A 22,153-nucleotide genomic window follows, 5' to 3' on the forward strand; every position below is an offset into this window, starting at 1 on the left:
AGGTACTGTCTAAGGAGCCCTGGTGAATTCCTGCAGTGCATCTTGTAGATGGTACACATTGCTGCTACTGTGCATCGGTGGTGGAGGGAGTGAATGTTTGTGGATGTGTTGCCAATCAAGTGGGCTGCTTTGTCCTGAACGGGCTCAAGCTTCTTGAGTGTTGTGGGAGCTGCACTTACCAGGCAAGTGGAGAGTATTCCATCACATTTCTGACTTGTGCCTTGTAGATGGTGGACAGGCTTTGGGGAGTCAGGTGGTGGGTTACTCGTTGCACTATTCCTAGCCTCTGACCTGCTCATGTAGCCACAGTATTTATGGCTAGTCCAGTTCAGTTTATGGTCAATGGTACCCCCCCAGGATGTTGATAAGTGAGGGTTTCAGTGATGGTAATGCCATTGAACATCAAGGGGCAATGGTTGGATTCTGTCTTGTTGGAGATGGTTATTGCCGGACACTCGTGTGGCAAGAATATTACTTGCCAGTTGTCAGACTGGATATTGTCCAGGTCTTGCTGCATTTGGACATGGATTGCTTCAGGATCTGAAGAGTCGCAAATGGTGCTAAACATTGTGTAATCATCGGCGAACATCCCCACTTCTGACCTTATGATGGAAGGAAGGTCATTGATGAAGCAGCTGAAGATGGTTGGACCTGAGGAACTCCTGCAGTGATGTCTTGGAGCAGAGATGACTGACATCCAACAACCACTACCATCTTCTTTTGTACTAGGTATGACTCCAACCAGCGGAGAGTTTTCCCCCTGATTCCCATTGACTCCAGCTTTGCTAGGGCTCCTTGATGCCACACTCGGTCAAATGCAGTCTTGATGTCAAGGGCAATCACTCACACCTCACCTCGGGAGTTTAGCTCTTTTGTCCGTGTTTGAACCAAGGCTGTAATGAAGTCAGGAGCTGAGTGACCGTGGTGGAACCCAAACTATATTCCTATATCTGGGAAGATGACAGAGCATGCCCAGGGAATTATAGATCAGCCAGCTTAAGATCAGTGACAGGAAAAATCCAGTAATGGAATTTCTACCGACAGAATAGAAGAACATCTAGAAATTAAAAATATAATAGTGAATAGTCAGCATGGATTTCAAAGGGGAAATCTCATTTGACTAACCTTATCACAATTTTTTGAATAAGTAATTTAGAGAGTAGCAATGTTAATTGGCAGTAAGTGTAATTTAGTTGATTTTCAAAAGGCCTTTCCTAAGTTGTCTCATAATAGACAAGACTAATAAATAGAATCAGAGAATGTGGAGTCAGGACAATTGACAAAAGATTGCTCATTGGCTTCAGGATAGAAAGCAGAGAGCGGGCCCAAATTGTAGTTATTCAGAGTGGCAGAGGGTGGGAAGTGGTGTTCTACAAGGATCAGTGCTGGGACCACTGCTGTTCACAATTTACATTAATGATTTGAACTTTGGAATCGAAAACACAATTTCTAAGTTTGCGGATGACATCAAATTGGGGGTATAGTCAATACTGAGGAGGACTTCAACAAATTACAGGACATAAATAAACTTGCAGAATTGGCAAATAGTTGGCAAATGAAGTTCAACATAGATAAATGTGAGGTAGTACGTTTTGGTAAGAAGAATAGGGAGTTATTTATTACTTAGAAGGTGCAACGCTAGGTGGAATAGAGGAACAAAAGGATCTCTGAATACAAATACGTAATCACTGAAAGTTGTGCCATAGATCAATAAGGCCATTAAAAAAAGCAAACCCAGCAGTGGGCTTTATTTCTAGAGGATACAATTGAAAAGTGGGGATGTTATGCTAAATCTGCATCGAATTTTGCTTAGACCATGCTTAGAGTACTACATGAACTTCTCGCTAATATTACAATAAGGATATAGGGGCACTGAAGAGAGTGCAGAGAAGATTTATAAGGATGATACAGATATGCGAGGGTATACATATCAGGAAAGGATTGATAGACTGGGTCTCTTTTCTCTTGAAAACAGAAAGCTGAGGGGGTGACCTAATAGAGATTTTTAAAATTCTGAAAGGTTTTGATAAACCTCACTCTATGGCAAAAAAATATTTTACTTATGACCAGAGAAGGTTTTTCAAATACAAGTGTGACAAGTGTCTCTCCCAATGCTTTTCTCTGGGAGGACCACCTTCCAATTAACATGCTACCCACTTTAAAACTCAGAATTAGATATTGCTTTGGAAGATTAAAAAACACATTTTTCCAACTCCTTTCTGTTGAAAACAGGTTTAAAAACACAGGGCCTTGGCAAGTTGGAATGAATGAGGAATGTGTTGGATCTGCTGAACCATGAGGCAGCCTACATGTGGGCTGGACGTTTAACAGTGCAACGGTCAGTTACAGGATTACCAGCAACTACATCATTCAGGCAGTGCTGCTAACGCCTGCAAAATGTTTTAGATCAGGTAGCAACCATCCTCTCACGGGCACTGGATTCTTCACAAACAAGCCACAAGCTCCTATTTAGTGACTGAAGTGTTTTTATTGAAAGCAGTGCAATGGTGAAAGATTTATTTTGTACAATGAGTAATCCAATTTCTTACTTTTCAGATTCTCATTAACAGTTTCAACCCAATCATTAGAGTCTTTTACATTAAAATATGAGAGCATTGCATGATCCACAGGGTTTATAAACAATCTCTATGTAGAAAGGCTTGTGATTTGAAGTCATTGTCTAGAAAAAAAATCAGGAGGTGCTATGTCCCCAGTAAATTATACAATAAGCCAAGGCTGTGAGGATCCTAGGCTACGCATATAGTATCCACATGCAATCTGGATACAGTCACTGTTGAATGAGTTCGCATTAGTTGTACAATACCCATCAGTACTGCAATAAATGGTTTGATGAGGCACAAAAAGAACTGGTAGATGTTAGACTGGTTAGAATTCAGGGAATCTCAGCTTCTCACTGAACACCCTGCAGATACCATCTGCCCATACATTGTTAGTGCTCCAGCTACATGAAACAGCCAGGCAAGAACACTATCAGGTAATCAGGCAACTAAACACGCATACCTCCGACACTTTATGTACAAAATGTTAGTTTTATCTCTGTACATGTGAAAGGTCCCAACAACTGCAGATAAAGAAAGGAAGTCCAATGCAGGCTTGCGCACAGACACTGCAGTGAAACTTCCCTTCCTTTCATACATTTTGGTCTTTTTTTGATTGGTTAATTGGAAGAGCTGGGAACAAAGGCACTTTACGGGGCCCTGAATAGTTACTCGGTTGTGTATCTGTGACTACGGTACAAAAATTAAAATAACTCGGCACTTTGGTAGCAAAAACAGGAAGGCAGGTTATTATCTGAATGGTTATAAATTGAGAGGGGAATGTACAATGAGACCTGGGTGTCCTCGTACACCAGTCGCTGAAAAGTAAGCATGCAGGTGCAGCAGGCGGTAAAGAAGGCATATGGTATGTTGGCCTTCATAGCCAGAGGATTCGAGTACAGGAACAGGGATGTCTTGCTGCAATTGTACAGGGCCTTGGTGAGACCACACCTGGAATATTGTGTGCAGTTTTGGTCTCCTTATCTGAGGACGTACTTGCTATAGAGGGAGTGCAGCGAAGGTTTACCCGACTGATTCCTGGGATGGCAGGACTGACATATGAGGAGACATTGAGTCGATTAGGATTATATTCGCTGGAGTTCAGAAGAACGAAGGGGGATCTCATAGAAAACTATAAAATTCTAACACTAGACAGGGTAGATGCAGGAAGGATGTTCCCGATGGTGGGGGAGTCCAGAACCAGGGATCACAGTCTGAGGATACAGGGTAGACCATTTAGGACTGAGATGAGGGGAAATTTCTTCACCCAGAGAGTGGTGAGCCTGTGGAATTCGTTACCACAGAAAGTAGTTGAGACCAAAACATCATATGTTTTCAAGAAGGAGTTAGATATAGCTCTTGGGACGAAAGGGATCAAAGGGTATGGGGAGAAAATGGGAGCAGGCTATTGAGTTGGATGATCAGCCATGATCATAATGAATGGTGGAGCAGGCTCGAAGGGCCGAATGGCCTACTCCTGCTCCTAGTTTCTATGTCTATGTCTCTATGTATAGGGCGCTCTGTAGAGGGCAATGTGACAGAATAATAACTTGGTTCCCACACCTTTTGAGAGGAGTGCATAGCACTCATGATTATACTTTGCATCCCAACGTTAGTACAGTGAGGATTAAGTGTGTGAAGGCACAGGGTTGTGTTTAAAATAAAAGATTCGGCAAAAGACTATAAAAAGTACATTATGGAAAGTGATTTCAGACAGATCTCAAACTTCCAGACACCTGCAGAGGTTCAGAATTTAGAGGCATATGGATGTAGATTGCTTTGATGCAATTGGTTTTTAGATTAATCACTCCTTCCACCAAAACACCCTCTTACGCATGATCAGCGAGCCCCAGGGCAGTCGTCGTATTGCACAGCATCATTCATTGTACATGCGACAGATAAAATCATACTGCATCTTTTCTCATTTTGGCACAGTGTCAACTACACTGAATTCTCACTTTAAACACCAACAAGCCATGGAGTTGCTCAGTGCCAGTACAACAGGGAGACAAACATCCAGTTCTGATGCATACTTGCCATGAAGATCTAATCAGTCAAACCATATCAAAGATGCTTGGGAATAGCAAAAATGCCTTTTACAGAACTTCTGCATTTTGGAGGTGATTTAAAACCATTTAAAATGGGCCAAAGTTTGCATTCAAACAGCAGCCAGAGGAACGTCAAAGGAACAAGGTAAATGTTTGCCCGCCAACAGGCTCGATTCTCCAGTATTAAATGTGCCAGAGTCCTCTCACTTTGGCGTCTGGTACTGAAGATAATGTTGTCAAATCAGTATTGGTGCAGCTTCTCTAAAGAGTTCGCACATTCCACCGAAGGGAGTTTCATGTGATTCTCAGTGAGGTCTGTGTGCAGGTACTTTTGTTATCTATACACCTAAATAGCAAGTGTCTTTGCTGGTCTATTAGTGGTGAATACTGGTTGGCCATGGTTTGTATCAGGATAATCTCTCTTTAAATTGTGAAGTTGAAGTAGGCCACCTGCTTCAGTGAGGGCTCAATTACTGCAGTGACTGGCGGATAGCCTGCTGCAGAGATTTACGGGTTACCAGAAGCCGAACGACATCTTCGTTCTTCTTAGTCAGACGTTTCCTGGCCTGGTCGTGTGTTACCATCGTCATGTCCCAACCATTCACCTGCAAAAGAAAACAGACTGTCCATTACAGTCATATTTATTCATTATTGAGCAAGACAATCTCTCTGCAATGGATTCGCTTTTACATTAGATATTTCCTTAGTTCAGTATCACTGACCAATCCCACAAGTGGACCTGGTGTTCCCTACAAACCAGAGTGCACCATTTCCTACCCGGTATCCAAGGCCTAGGAATTGAACAGAGAACCCTCCACAGTGCACGTCACCTCACCAGAATGTAGCACAGACCACGTGATCTCCTCTTCCATAGACAGGCTTCAAGCCAAGACATTTATCAAGTAAACGAACAGTACAGAGTGCAAAGGAGCATAAACCTTAACATCAGAGACAGGCCATTCAGGAAGCACATCTACACACAGTGTGGAACTCTCCCATTAAAAAGCAGTAGATGATAACTCAATTGATAATTTTAAATCTGAGATAAAGAAATTTTTGATGGTCAACGGCAAAGGTATGAAAAAATGTGCAACCAAGACAAGTGAGTGGAGTTAAGAAACAGATCAGTCATGATCTCACTGAATGCTAGAACAGGTTTGAGGAGTTCAATGGCCTCCCCAGGTCTTGTGTTGCTAGAGTGCAAACAGCTTATTTACAAAAATAAATTGTACTAATCTCCTTGAAGTTTCAAAAACAAGAGAGAGAGACTTTTTCTGTACTGACCCTCACCACGTTAGACCATACTGAAACAGCACACTCCAACCCATTATAAGTTTAACTAGGCTGACTAGTTAGCTCTGTGTAGCTTGCCACACAGAAAGCTACAGGTGTTAGCAGCTGGCTACACAGCTGTCCATCAAACAAGGAATTGCAGGTCTGACTCAAGTCTTCCTTTCATCGCTAGTACAAAGGTACAGGGGGATTCAAAACTCTCACTCAGCTGCCTGTGCCTAGGGGATGGGGTTTTGCCCCCCCTTCCTCTGCAACATGAACCTGGAATATAAAATCATAAGAGGCATCATTGGCTCATTAATTTTTTGTGAGCGGACAGAACTGTTACATGGATAATAGCTGCCTGACTACAACCATTGTATAACATTGTAAACCTAACCTGCATTATCTTGTCTCCAATCTGGAGTCCTGCAACTTCAGCTGGTCCTCCTTCCGAGACTCTGGTTACATATATACCCTGTAAATACAAAAAGAAGCACAATTGGTTGTGGAGGTGTAATCAAAATGGGGAGCTATAATCATTCAAACAGCTTAAATGGCCAAATATGGAGGCAACAGCAATAACCTGAATTAAAAGCTTAATCAGCAGTAAATATGAGTCTGCTTGATCAGAGCCCCATCCAAACTTAACAGTTGCAGGGAGCTGGTGATATAGTGGTATTGTCACTGGACTAATGCTCCAGAGACCCAGGGTAAGGCTCTGGGGACCCAGGTTTGAATCCCACCACAGCAGATGGTGAAATTAGAATCCAATAAAAATCTGGATGACCACGGAACCATTGCCCATAATCGCAAAAACCCATCTGATTCACTAATGCCCTTTAGGGAAGGAAATCTGCCATCATTACCTACATGTGACTCCACAACCTACAGGTTAACTGTTAAATGCCTTCCCAATGCTGGCTTAGCCAGTGGCACCCATATCCGTGAATGAATAAAAAAATTTACCCCACCAACCACCTTAAACATCCACTCCCTCCACCACTGACACACAGTAGCAGCAGTGTGTACCATCGACAAGATGTACTGCAGCAACTCACCAAGGTTCCTTAGACAGCACTTTCCAAACTCACGACTGTCAGGAAGATATAATTTTTTTTATTCACTCATTGGGTGGGGGCTTTGCTGGCTGGGCCAGCATTTATTGTCCTCCCCTAATTACCCTTGAGAAGGTGGTGGTAAGCTGCCTTCTTGAACCGCTGCAGTCCATGTGGTGTAGGTACACCCACAGTGCTATTAGGACGCAAGTTCCAGGATTTTGACCCAGCAACAGTGAAGGAATGGTCGATATAGTCAGGATGGTGTGCAGCTTGGAGGGGAACTTGCAGGTGGTGTTCCCATGTATCTGCTGCCCTTGTTCTTCTAGGTGGTAGAGGTCACAGGTTTAGATGGTGCTCTCAAAAAAGGCTGGGCAAATTACTGAAATGTATCTTGTATATGGAACACACCGCTGTGTGCCAGTCATGGAGAGAAAGTCGTTGTTTAGGGTAAAGGATGGGGTGTTGATCAAGCAGGCTAGATGGTGTCGAGCTTCTTTAGTGTTGTTGCACTCACCCAGGCAAACAGAGTATTTCATCACACTCCTGACTTGTACCTTGTAGATGGTGGACAGGCTTTGGGGAGTCAGAAGGTGAGTTACTCACTGCAGGATTCCCAGCCTCTGACCTGATCCTGTAGCCACAGCATTTATATGGCTAGTCCAGTTCAGTTTCAGGTCAATGGTAACACCTAGGATGTTGATAGTGGGGGATTCAGCGATGGTAATACCATTGAACGTCAAGGGGAGATAGTTAGATTCTCTTCTTGTTGGAGATGGTCATTGGCTGGCACTCAACAGGCAAGTAATATTCACACCACACATCAGCCCAAGCCCAAATGTTGTCCAGGTCTTGCTGCATATGGACAGATTGCATCAGTATCTGAGGAGTTGTAAATGGTGCTGAACATTGTGCAATCATCAGCAAACATCCCCATTATGATGGAACAAAGGTCATTGATGAAGCAGCTGAAGATAGTTGGCCTAGGGAATCACCATGAGGAATTTCTGCAGCGATATTCTGGGATGGAGATGATTGACCTCCAACAACCACAACTATCTTCCTTTGTGCTAGGCATGGCTGTAACCAGTGGAGAGTTTCCCTGATTCCCTCAGACTTCAATTTTGTTAGTTTTGATGAAAAAGAAACAAGCTTTTCATCATGAACTCATCAGGACAGATGCAAGAATACCAAAGGGTGATTAGTTGGCAGGTCGACTGACTGGTCAAGGCATTGCCATGGAGAATGTACCAGCGAACTATTGTCCCCCAATGCTTTTGTTTAATTCAAATAAGCGCAATGCCCAGACATGTTCCTTTTACCTGCAAAGGACAGGTCCCTGCATATGAATATATGTAGCTTCTAGCAAGTGTAAATGAGCCACATTGCGAGTCCGACTGATAATCTTAAATTGTTAGTGTAATTCTTAGCACACTCAGGGTTATTCAGCAAGTGCTGCCCAATTGCGGAATCACATCTAATGTTAGACATTATGTTCTTTGTTTTGCAAGCACAGGCTGGTTGAGTAAGGTCAGTATTCTGCCTCAGACTTAAATATAGAACAAAGAACAGAAAAGTACAGCACAGGAACAGGCCCTTCGGCCCTCCAAGCCTGCGCCGATCATACTGCCCGTCAACTAAAACATTTTGCACTTCCGGGGTCCGTATCCCGCTATTCCCATCCTATTCATGTATTTATCAAGCTGCCTCTTAAACACCACGATCGTTCCTGCTAATGTGAAGGGATATAGATAGCTTAACTGAATGGGCAGAAATTTGGCAAATGGGGTATGATATGGGAAATTGTGCACTTTGGCTTGAAGAATAGAAAGGCAAAATTATTAAATGGAGAGAGACTGCAGAATGTTGCAGTAAAGAGGGATCTGGGTGTCCTTGTACGTCAATCACAAAGTTAGCATGCAGGTACAGCAAATAATTACAAAGGCAATTGGAATGTTGGCCTTTATTGCAAGGGGAGAGGAGTATAAAAGTAGTGAAGTCTTGCTAGAACTGTATAGGGTATTGGTGAAACCACACCTAGAGTGTTTTGTACAGCTTTGGTCTCCTTACTTAGGAAAGGATATACTTGCATTGAAGGCACTTCAGAGAAGGTTCAATAGAGGGCTCAGTTTAAATATAAGGAGTTTCCCATTTAAGACCGAGATGAGGAGACTTTTTCTCCTGAAGATGGTTGGTCTTTTGTTTCTTCCTTAGAGAGCATTGGTGGCTCCATCAACACCATGAGCTCTTATCTTTTGCAGTTAGCTTTTATGTGCAACATGTACAGAATTCTGTTCACTGCAGAGATCAGAAGTCAAACCTAGCAAGGGGTAGGAAAGATCCCACCTTCCAATGTTTCCAGTGGTCTTTTGTGAAATGATTCGGAATGATTTCAGCCTCATTCTGAATCAATGACCTGTTTAGGTATATAAGACTGAAGACCAATCTTTGGACCAGGCTGGAGTTAAACCGTGCTGTTGGGGCAGATGGCGAAGTCTCCTTATTCACCATTTGACCATACTGTGCTTAATTTAGGATTACCCAATAGTGCATTGGCAGGGGTGCTGGGTATGCAAGCTGTGAGGAGGAGACAGAGGTTGCAAAGAGTTAAGAGACAGTGAATGGGCAACAAGGTGGCAGATGGAGTGCAACATGGGAAAGACAGAGGTTATTCACTTCGGTTGTAAGAACAGAAATCAATTTTTCCTTAAAAAGGCGCAAAACTTGTAAGTGTTGATGTTCAGAGAGACATGGGTGTACTTGTACAAGAAACTCAAGTTTAGCTTGCAGGTACAGGAAACAATTAGGAAAGCAAATGGCATGTTGGCCTTTATTGCAAAGGGATTGAAGTTCAAGAATAAGGACGCCTTGCTACAATTGTACAGTGTTTTGGTGAGACCACACCTGGAGTAGTGTGTGCAGTTTTGATCTCTATATAAAAAGGAAGAATATACTGGTAATCCAGAGGCCCAGGTTAATGTTCTGGGGACCTGGGTTCAAATCCCACCACAGCAGATGGTGGAATTTAAATTCAAATAAAAATCTGGAATTAAAAGTCTAAGGATGACCATGAAGCCATTGTTGATCGTCAGAAAAACCCATCTGGCTCACTAGTGTCCTTTAGGGAAGGAAATCTGTTCTTACCTGGTCAGGCCTACATGTGACTCCAGATCCACAACAATATGGTTGGCTCTTAATGCCCTCTGAACAAGGGCAATAAATGCTGGCCTATCCAGCGACGGCCACATCCCATGAGCGAATAATAATAAAAACACTTGCATTGAAGGTGGTACAGCGATGGTTCACTAGATTGGTCCCTGGATGAGAGGGTTGTCTTATAATAAAAGGTTGAACAAATTGGGCTTATATTCTTTGGAGATTAGATTCTGAAGGAGCTAGGTAGGGTAGATACCGAGATATATATTCTGAGGTAGATATTGTTTCCGCTGGCAGGGGAATCTAGAATAAGGGGGCACCATCTCAGAATAAGGGGCCGATCACTTGGGACTGATGAGGAGAAATTTCTTCACTCAAAGGGTTGTGAATCTTTGGAATTCTCTACCACAGAGGGTTGTGGATGCTCCATCATTTAATATATTTAAGGCTGGGATAGACATATTTTTGATATCAAGGAATTAAAGGATATGGGGAGTGGGCAGGAAATTGGAGTGGCAGCCCAAGATCAGCCATGGTTGTACCGAATGGCAGAGCAGGCTTGACAGGCCATATGGCCTACTCCTGCTCCTATCTTGTGCTCTTACGCTGTGTTCTGACCCAAGTGCCGGGTCCCAGCTTCTTGCCACCTGAAATCTTACCTAACCAGCAAGCATCAGGTTCAAGCAGGAAACACAGACTTGTTACAGCACAGGAGACATTCAGCTCATCATGACCGACTGGCTCTTCGAATGAGCAATTCGCCTAGTGTCATTCCGCCGTCTACCCATAACCCTGCACATTCCTACTTTTAAGACAATGATCCAATTCCCTCTTGAATGCTTTGATTGACCCTGCCTCCACCACGCTCAGGCGCAGCATTCCATATCCTAACCACTCACATCATGAAAAAGTTTTTCCACATGTCATCATTTCTTCTTTTGCCAATCGCCTTAAATCTGTGCCCTCTGGTTCTTGATCCTTCCACCAATGAGGAGATTTCCGTATCTACTCTATCGAGACCCCTCCAAATTTTGAATACTTATATCAAATCTCCTCTCAATCTTCTCTTCTCCAAGAAGAGGAGTCCCAATCTCTCCCAATCTATGTAACTGAAGTTCCCCAGCCCTGGGGTTGTTTGAGTGAATCTTTTCTGCACTTTTTCTAATGCCTTCGCATTCTTCCTAAAGTGTGGCATTAGAACTGGACACAATGCTTCAGTTGAGTCTTAACCATGTGTTTTATATAAGTTTAACATAACTTCCTTGCTTTTGTATTCTATGATATCCCTATTAATAAAGCCTAGGATGCTGAATGCTTTATTAACTGCTCTCCCAACCTGTCCTATATGTAGATAAGGCCTGAGAATTAAGATCTCGGACCGCCACCCCATCCCCGGACTCATACTGCAGAGGGCCCACATTCCCCTCCACCCGAGCCCCATCCACATAAATTCCATTTATCCAATATATATTCTTAAAAATAATCTGCAAGCAAATGTAAAATGATATAACCCAGTACAAGACTGGGAACATGAGGAAGAGCTATTTTAAACAGAATAGCCCAGGCAGCTCTTTGACACTGTCATTCAATAAAAATCTCATCAATTTATATTTCTAATGGGAATTGGTAGCAGCAATGTCTAGTTAAATAAACCATTCCAGGCTTAATAGGTTCTCAGAGTGCTGCTTGCTGTCTTTCTTTCTCTGCTTTGGGGATAGGTGGAGAAACTGACCAGAGTGACTGCTATGTAGATGGTTTGAAATCAGTCTCCTGTCTGGGCAAGTGGTTTGATGGTTTCTTGAGTACGTGACCTGGCTGTTGAGAGGAAGAATCAAAGTCATTGTGTGGGAGGCCAGTCTCAACAATGGGTTACGGTTCATAATCTGTGGGTTTGGCTTCAATACCATCCATTAATAGGTCATTCACTGCTAGCAGGGTTTCAATATTGCAACAGAAAAGACACAATGCTTCAAGCCTCGTGTGTGCAGGCAGTGGAGGACAAAAGAAAATAAACTGACATGATAACAATACAAACCACAACGAGATGCATATAGCAGCAAAGCATCACTTGAAGCATTAAAGAAAAAAAAGTCTTGCATTTCTGTAACACCTTTCACAACCTCAGGATGTCCCAAAGTGCTTTACAACCAATGAAGTACTTTTGAAATATGATTACTATTGTAATGTAGCAAATTTATGCCACAAAGAGCAATGATATAATGGCCAGAGGTAATCAGTGTCTGTGATGTTGCTTGAGGAACAGATATTAACCAGGACACCAGGGATAACTTCCCTGCTCTTCTTGGAAATAGTGTCATGGGATCTTTTATGCCCAACTGAAAGGACAGATGGACCCTGGTTTAACACCTCAAGCAAAAGAGAGTGCAGCACTCCTTCAGCATGATTTTTGTGCTCAAATTTTGGGACTTGAATTCACAATCTTCTGACTCAAAGGCAAGACAGCTATCAATTCAGCCCAAGTATTGTTTCCCCATTCCGAGTTAACTTCAACACTAGGAAAAGGAAACCACCATCACCTCATGGAGGAAGAAAGGAAAAATAACTGACATTGTGCATTCAAGTGCAGCAAATTCTGTTCCCCATTCCTACCCACCTTCCTCAGTACAAGCTGCAGTGCCTTGGTTGTGGCAGCAGAGACGACAATGCTGAACACCTATTCAATAGAAAAGCTGACATTTATGCTGAATGAATGTCCTTCACAGAATAAGGAAGAGCAGAGCAAGCTGCCTTCCTCAGTTATTTAAATCCACAAGCACTCAGTCTGCTATAGCGCAGAACCCGAAGATGGGAATCCTAGGATCAGGCCACCTGGGGGAATCTGACAAAAAAAAACAGGGGGAGGCTATTCAGCCCCTTGTGCCTATTCCGGCATTCAATTAGATCATGGCTGCATGTCAATTCCATTTACCTGCCTTCACTCTATATCCCACAGTAACCTTACCTATTTAAACCTACCAGGCAGCGCAGGGCACTAAGGGAAGAAAACAGTGACATCACAGCCAGTAGGGAGGGCGAGTAAATCAAATGAACATATAGAAAGTCATTGTTCCTTTAACAAAAGCAGCTTTCACTTAGACAGCCCAGAGGTAAGGGAGTGCAAAGTATTTGGTGAGTTTTGTCATCCAAATCAGGGGCAAGTCTCAAGATTGTTTCTGGTAAGTTTAGTTGTCATCTATTAAACACTGAAATGGTAGGCCCCTCAGTCCCGTCAAATGCATATCCTGTTACATTTGGGAACTCCAGAATGCTTCTTGTTTCCTAGTTTTGGAGCTTGAGCATATCCACAAGGCTGAAAGCTACATGAATAGCAAGGTTTCTGGAGGTGGTCACCCCATAGCTTTCGAGTGTGCAAGCAAAGAGAGGGAATGGGTGTCTGCCAGGCAGTCAAGGAGCACCATCCAGGTAATGCAGGGGTCCTGAGTACAAGGTTGTAATGAGATCTGGAGCTGGCACTGGCAGGACCCAAACTTGAGCATTAGAGAACAGGTTATTGTTGAATAAGTGCTGTTGACAACAACTTCCATCAATTTTCTGAAGATCAAGTATAGAGTGATGGCACTCTATTTGGTATTTGGCCAGATTGTATTTTTGCTGCTTTTTATGGACAGGACATATTTTCCACATTATCAGGCAGAGTCGTGTTGCAGCTATACTGGTTAGGGGCATGGCTAATTCAGGGGCACAAAACAGCTGGGATGTTGTCAGGGCTGGAGAGTTCAGCAGCAGACAGGTGAATCACCTACTTGGCACTTCAGGGTGAAGATACTCACAAATACGCTAGCCGCATATTTTGAAATGACATACTGGGCTCCATCATTGAGGATGGGGATGTTTATGGAGCCCCCTCCTCCCATTTGTTTAATTGTCCACCATTTGTGACTGGATAAGACAGGATTGCAAAGTTTTCATGTGACTCATTAGTTACAGGACCACATAGAATGCTCCTTTCACTGTTTAGCACGCAGTACTCCTGTGTTGCAGCTTCACCAGGTTGGTACCTCACTTTAAGGTGGTGCTGCTCCTGGCATGCTCTCCTCCACTCCTCATTGAGCCTGAGCCAGGGTTGGTCTCTTGGCTTGAAGGTAATGGTATGGTAATGGATATGCCAGGCCATATGGTTACAATAGTATAATGGCTGTGCCATGCCATACAATGGAGGCTGTCCTCAGTGTGAAGACGGGAACTTCATCTTCCCAAGGTCTGTGTAGTGGCTACTCCTACCAGTACTGTCACGGGCAGATACATCTGCAACAGGTCTATTGGCGAGGAGGTGGTTGAGTAGCTTTTTCCCTCCTGTTGGTTCTCTCACCATTTGCTGTGGCTAAGTCGGATACATATGCCCTTCAGGACTTGAGCAGCTTGGTCAGAAAAGGTGCAATGGAATCATCTTTGGTGGTGGACATTGACGTTCCCCACCCAGAGTGCATTCTGTGCTCTTGCTACCCTCAGTGCTTCTTCCAAGTGTATTCAATATGCATGAGTACTGATTCATCATGTGAGGAAGGTTGGTAGGTGATAATCAGCAAGAAGTTTCCTCGCCCACGTTTGACCTGATGGTCATGAGATTGCACAATAACACAACAATAAGAGGAGGCAGCATCTCGACGCTGCCTGACCATTCAATAAGATCATGGTTGATTTGATCTTGGCCTCAACTCCACTTTTCCTGCCTGTTCCCAAATTCTTGAATTATGTCAAGGGTTCTGTCTATCTCAGCCTTGAATATATTCAATGACCCACCCTCCACTGCTTTCTGGAGTAGAGAATTCAGAAGATTCCTGAACCTTCATGTGACAAAATGCCTCCTCATCTCCATCTTGAATGGGAGACCCCTTATTATGAAACTGTGCCTCTAGTTCTACATTTGCCCATGAGGGCAAACATCCTCTCAGCATCTACCCTGTCAAACTCCCTCAGAATCCCCTGTTTCAATTAGATCATCTCTCATTCTTTTGAACTCCAATGAGTATAGGCCCAACTTGCTCAATCTTTCCTCAAAAGACAACCTCTCGATTCCTGGAATTAGTCTAGTGTACCTTCTCTGTATTGTCTTCAATGTAAGTATGTCCCTCCTTAAATAAGATGGCCAAAACTATACACAGTATTCTAGATATGGTATCACCACCGTCTTGTACAATTGTAGCAAGACTTCACTACTTGCATACTCCAACCCCCTTGCAATAAAAGCAAACATTCCAATTTCATTCCTAATTTCTTGCTGTACCGGCATACTATGAGGACTATGGGTCAAGCGCTGGAAAATGGGATTAGTGTAGTCAGATCTTTGTTGACAAGCATGGATGCAATGTGAAAAATGGCCTCCCCTTCTGTGCTGAAAATGTCTATGAGTCTACGAATCTATGAGACACACAGGTGCCTCTGTACTGCAGCATTCTGCAGTCTCTCCAATTAAATATTCAGCTTCTATATTCTTCCCACCAAAGTGCACAGGCTCACATTTTCCCACATTATACCTCATCTGCCAATTTTTTGTCCACTCGCTTAACCTATCTACATCCCTTTGGAGACTCTGTCGTCCCCACACAACTTGCTTCCCCACCTGTCCTTGTATCATCAAAAAATTTGGCTATAATACACTTGGTCTCTTCACCCAAGTCATCAACAAGTTGAGGCTCCAGCATTGATTTCTGTGGCATCCCACTACTTAGTTTGCCAACCTGAATATGATTCATTTATCCCAATTTCCTGTTTCCTGTTAGTTAGCCAATCCTCTATCCACAGCATTACCCCCAACTGCATGAGCTCTTATCCTGTGCATAGAGTCAGGGGTCTACAGCACAGAAAAAGGCCCTTTGGCCCATCGAGTTTGTGCCAGTCAAACAAGTACCTAACTATTTTAATCCCATTTTCCAGCACCAGGCCCATAGCCTTGTATGCCATGGCATTGCAAGTGCAAATCCATGTTATGAGGGTATCTGCCTCTACCACCCTTTCAGGCAGTGAGTTCCAGATTCCCACCATCCTCTGGGTGAAAAAAAAACTTCCTCACATTCCCTCTAAACCTCCTGCCCCTTAACTTAAATCTATGCCCCCTGGTTATTGATCCCTCCACCAAGGGGAAAAGTTCCTTCCTGTCTACCACATCAATGCCCCTCAATTTTATATACCTGTCATGTCCCCCCACTCAATCTCCTCTGCTCCAGGGAAAATAACCCCAGTCTATCCAATCTCTCCTCATAACTAAAACTCTCCAGCCCAGGCAACATCCTGATAAATCTCCTCTGTACTCTCTCTAGTGCAATCACATCATTCCTACAATGCGGATTCCAGAACTGCACACAATACTCTAGCTGTGGCCTAACCAGCTTTTTATACATTTCCAGCATAACCTCCCTGCTCTTATATTCTATGCCTTGGCTAATAAAGGCAAGTATCTCATATGCCTTCTTAACCACCTTATTTACCTGTCCCACTGCCTTAAAGGACCGGTGGACATGCACACCAAGGCCCCCCTGATCCTCGGTACTTTCCAGGGTCCTACCATTCATCATGTATTCCCGTGCCTTGTTTGTCCTGCCCAAGTGCATCACCTCACACTTATCCAGATTAAATTCCATTTGCCACTGATCAGCCCATCTGACCAGCCCGTCTATATCCTCCTGTAATCTAAGGCTATCCTCCTCACTATTTACCACCCCACCAATTTTCATGTCATCCGCGAACTTACTGATCAACCCTCCTACATTAAAGTCTAAATCATTTATATATAGCACAAACAGCAAAGGACCCAACACCAATCCCTCTGGAACCCCACTGGACACAGGCATCCAGTAACAAAAACACTCCTCGACCATCACCCTCTGCTTCCTGCCACTCAGCTAATTCTGGATCCAATTTGCCAAATTGCCTTGGATCCCATGGGCTTTTACCTTCGTTATCAGTCTCCCATGCGGGACCTTATCAAAAGCCTTGCTGAAGTCCAAGTAGACGTCAAATGCATTGCCCTCATCTACGCATCTGGTCACCTCTTCGAAAAATTCAATCAAATTTGTCAGATGTGTGAGCTCCCCTTAACAAAACCATGCTGATTGTCCTTGATTAATCCCTGCCTCTCCAAGTGTAGATTAATTTGTCCCTCAGAATTGCTTCCAATAGTTTCCCGACCACTGAGGTTAGACTGACTGGCCTGTAGTTCCCTAGTTTATCCCTTCCTCCCTTCTTGAATAACGGTACCACATTGGCTGTCCTCCAGTCCTCTGGCACCTCTCCTGTGGCCAGAGAGGTATTGAAAATTATTGCCAACACCCCTATCTCCTCCCTTGCCTCACTCAACAGCCTGGGATACATTTCACCCGGGCTTGGCGATTTATCTACTTTTAAGCTTGCCAGGCCACTTAGAAAGGGAGGAGTTTCTATGCTAATTTCTTTAATTATATCACAGTTCTTCTGCCTGATTTCCATACCCTTCAAGAATCTTTCTTTCTCAACTGAATAGATCTTTGTTGAAAATTTGAATTATCTCCTTAAATGTCTGCCACTGCTTATCTACCATCTATTTTCCCAATCCACGTTAGCCGACCCTTTCTTTATATCATAATGGCCCTTATTTAAGTTTAAGGCACCAGTTTCAAACCCAAGTTTCTCACCCTCAAACTGAATGTGGAACTCTGTGTTATGATCGCTCTTACCAGATCTGCCCCAGCTATTCACAATATACATCAATGATTTGGATGAGGGAACCAAGTTTGCTGACGACACAAAGCTTGGTGGGAATGTGAGCAATGAGGAGGGTGTTAAGAGGTTTCAAGGCAATTAGGCAGGTTGAGAGTGGGTAAATGCATGGCAGATGCAGTGTAACATAGATAAGTGTGAAGTTAAGAAGAATATATTTAAGAAGGGAATAGATAGACTTCTGTACTCTAAAGGCATCAAGGGATAAGGGGAGAGCTCAGGAGTATGGATAGAGAATCAGCCATGATCATATTGAATAGCGGAGCAGGCTCAAAGGGCTGAATGACCCACATTTGCTCCTATTTTCTATGCTTCTATGTGTCACAGCAGAAGATAATCAACTGAGCCTTTTGCCTCCAAGCTGCAGGGATGCCATCTCTCTCTCTGTTGCTGGAGGCAAAGCCACAGTAAAAAAAAGACAGCTTCTTCAGCCAACCTGTAGAACCAAGTGTCTCCAAACCAACTGTTAAACTGCCAAAGTTAGCTCTACCAGAATCACCCAACTTAACTGCTGCAACATTTCGCCATCTACTCCTCATGGACAAGCCAAAGGCTGATCTATCTTTTTCCCTTTGGTTTTTAGTAACTAAAAACTTACTCTTTGACTCAAGAAAGCCTGGTTAAATTGGTTCCTTCTAAAACATAAATACATTTGAATTGGGAAAAGGTATTCATGGGGCGAGGTAGGGCAGAATCCCTTTTAAATGAACCTTGTTGCGACTAACTGAGGGGGTTGAATAAAGAAGGGCAGCCAGCTCATTCCTCCTCACCCGGGAGCATAACAAAATTGGGGCCCTGTTCAGGAAGTTAACAAATTGGGGGACCTCTTCCGTGAACCAATCGTAACACACTATGGAAAGCGATGGTCCTACTCTCTCTTCCTCTCTGTAGGCAGAATGGACACAGCCTCAAGAAGTATAAATGTTACATTCTTAAATCCTTTGCTAGAGGTAGATGATAAGAACATGTGTGGTAGTGCATGTGATACAAGTGTATTCAGTATACTTCATGTACAGTCCATCACATCCTGGCCTAAGTTACAATTTCAGCTTCTAACAGCCATCAAATGCCTGGAGTGAAGGGTAAGGATACAGTTTGTTCTGGTAAAGCTTCAATTATCTCCCAAAATATTTTTCTGAAGTTGAAGAATACTGCAATAGCTACCCCCCTTTTCAAGGTGATCTTGCTGCATCTCCCTGACACCCTCTATCTTTCCCTCTCCCCAAAGAGTTAACCGTCATGTTATGGAATAAATCTAGGTATGGTTTTCTGAGAATTGGCTATAATATGCAAATATCCAACCTCCTGATCATAGCTGGGAATACACTTCATCTTATATCACCCAGTATTACACTTGGCAGCTTAGTGTAAGGCACTGCTGAGAACGGGAAGTGAAAGCAGTTGAACCTGCTTGTACTTTGAAAGGAGCCAGAAGAGATCACCAACATGCATCCACAGATATTTCCTGCTTTTCAACCTTGCAGAATTTGGATCCCCAATTCCCACCTTGTCTGTTTTGTCCTCCGAATAGGGGTTTTGTGTTGGGTCCTGGTCGATTCCACCTCCGATACTGAATCCCAGGATTAGGTTATCACCATGGCGCAGTTTACGGATTTCAATACGTTGCTGAAACAAAGAGCTCAGAATCAGAAGAGAGCCTGGGAACATCCATACTCCGTAAACCGACAGCATAGCTAACTGTCACTGCACCTCCAAGAACACCAAGAATGGGAAAAGATTAAATGCAACAACCTGCCTTTCTCTGATAGGTTTCAGCCTCCCCTACACAACTTCTTACCATACGTCTCAATGTTTTCCCCTCTACATTGCTTCTTAATCCCACTTACACAATGCACTTCAATGGCCTTCCCTAACTAATATCCTGTGTTTGAACTGTTCCCATAGTGAGCAACTAGAGAAAAAATGTCAACCCCCTTCCTGACCTTGAAAACCCCAAACAGGCCACTTAGAGAGTCCCACCTCCTTAATGCTTTTTTCATAAATGTCGAGGATCATCATCTTTTACCAAGTAATACTCACAATGACTCCTGGACATTTACTCTAATCTGCAAGCTGTGCCATTCTTCCATTCATACTGAGCAGACAGTTACTGTCAACTGGAACTGTAGGCAGTAAATTCAAACAATGGCCTGGATTTTGCAGTCACTTCACTTGTATTAATCGCAAAATCCAGGCCAATAACATGCGGCTTTATTTTGGTGAACAATTTAATCTGAATCTCTTCTGATTCCTTCCTTCAAGTGCAATCATTTTCCCCACCTGATACACAGTGTTATCAGAGTGCAAGGCTTCATCCAATACTCTCATACTGCCAGTTATTACATTGACAATATGGAATTCAAAACCTGCAGCAGTTAATACAATCCTTCAGAGTCAGGCTGGAACATGACTAAATGGAAGTAAAAAGGGAACAATCCACATGTAATTCCTTGGGCTTCAGTAAAAATGCCCTGCCCCACCCCACAATCAATCTACCTATGACTTAATGAGAACTTCAACCTTAATCCAACGATGCTGGTCACAAAGGAGCTCCCTTCATAAACTGACAATATCTACAATAGCCACAGAGCTGCACCCACAGCAAACAAGAGGCACTACTCCCAAAATTAACACAGTATTCTATTAAATGCTGAAGCAATGAGTTTAGTGCAGTGGACAGTAATTTACAATCACTACAGAAACATGCAGTCATCCCTGAATTAAGTATAATTAAAATGTCTTCTGACTTCCCCTAGGAGGTCTAACTGCTTCACCATTAGATGTTCCCATCCAGAATAGCACAGCACTGCTATCAGACACAAACTAAGGCCTCACCCATTGACCTCATAGTCTGTCTCAACACTGTGGAATGCAAGCCTTGCAGTGACACGCACATACCCATTCAGGGAGTGGGGCTGGAACTAATAAATCATTCAGCATAGAAAACGCCATCTAGCTGTGGCTCTGACACAGCCCTGATGCATGATACAAAATGAATGAAAGCTGTTGTGACTGTATCAGTGGTAAAAAAAAAATGCCTCACTGTTTCACAAATGTACAAGGTTAAAAAAAATGGACACTGAGCCTCAAGGGAAAGGAGATCAAAAGCTTGGTCAAAGGGTTATATTTTAAGGAGGAGTGTAATGAGGAGGCAAGGTTTAGAGAGAAAATTTCAGAGCTCAGGACCTAGGCTGCTGAAGTCACAGGCAGTAATGGGGGCAAAAGCAGGTGTGGGTGGTGAAATGGACAAGTCCAGAGTCAAGGGAACAGAGTTTGGGTGGGGTGTGGTGGGGTGTGGTGGGGTGGGGAGAATGTTGTACAGCAGGATAAGGTTAGAGTTAAGGAGGGGTGAGATCATGCAGTGATTTAAACACAAAGATGAGAATTCTAAATCTGAAGAAGTTATGGAGGACCAAGATTAATATGGGTCATTAATGATAACTGAATGGGATTTGGTGTAGGGTAGGTGTTTTGTGATGAACAGAACTATATAGAGGATAGCAGGTGGGATGCTAAACAAGGTAAAAAATGAAAACAGAATATGCTATAAGTAGTCAGCAGGTCCGGCAGTATCTGTGGAGAGAGAAACAGAGTTAAGGTCAATGACCTTTCATCAGAATTGCATTAGTGTATATTGGTGAGTATGGGGCAGTGACAAAATCATGAACTTCCTGAGGCACAGCAGCTGAGACAGGTGCAGAGATGGAGGTTGGGTGCTCTTGGTGATAGAGACCAGCTTAGATCAAACAGAACAACATTCTCCCAATAATTAATTGGGGGGAAATCTCTGAGCAGCCAGAGCTGGATGTCAGATCAGCAGCGAGATAAATCAGAGACAGTGGAGCTGGTGTTGAGGTAAAGCTGGGTGCCCAAACAGATTGTTGTTGGAAAGGTGGACACAAGAGGGGGTGAAGGACAGATCCTCAAGGTAACAGAGTGGGGAAGAGTCCGAGATCCTCAGGGTAACAGAGTGGGGAAGGGTCCGAGATCCTCAGGGTAACAGAGTGGGGAAGGGTCCGAGACCCTCAGGGCAGACAGTCACCCCAGCCCGTCTCCCCCCACCGGCCCCTAACTGTAACTCTCTGAACCCTCTCCAACCCTTCTCACCCACCTCTCTCCCCGACCCCCTCTCAACCCCATCTATCCCACCCTGGGCCCCTCCCCATCCCCATCCCCATCCCGCTCTCCCCCTCCCCACCTCCTCCCCCCGACATCCCCTCCCTACCCCGCCGACCCTCCCTATCCCCTCCCGCTCTCCCCACATCTCCCCCCTGCCGAACCTCCCTCTCCCCCTCTCTCTCCCCCCCTCTCTCTCCCCCCACATCCCTCTCCCCCCATCTCTCTCCCC

The 22,153-nt window shown here is 43.8% G+C and overlaps 1 protein-coding gene across 1 annotated transcript in view; it reads right to left on the bottom strand.

The window, feature by feature from the left end:
• Window positions 1-2,468: 2,468 nt before the first annotated feature.
• Window positions 2,469-22,153, bottom strand: part of tax1bp3 (Tax1 (human T-cell leukemia virus type I) binding protein 3) — a 20,961-nt gene continuing 1,276 nt past the window's right edge. The window contains exons 2-4 of the mRNA XM_078555537.1: window positions 19,312-19,431; window positions 6,279-6,356; window positions 2,469-5,211 (exon numbers count right to left, since the gene is read on the bottom strand). Of these exons, the coding sequence (XP_078411663.1) occupies window positions 5,077-5,211; window positions 6,279-6,356; window positions 19,312-19,431 (333 nt within the window). The 3' untranslated portion in view covers window positions 2,469-5,076. The remainder of the gene's footprint in view (window positions 5,212-6,278; window positions 6,357-19,311; window positions 19,432-22,153) is intronic.

Source organism: Cetorhinus maximus, chromosome 13 (assembly GCF_964194155.1).
Source record: "Cetorhinus maximus chromosome 13, sCetMax3.hap1.1, whole genome shotgun sequence".
Lineage (NCBI taxonomy): Eukaryota > Metazoa > Chordata > Chondrichthyes > Lamniformes > Cetorhinidae > Cetorhinus > Cetorhinus maximus.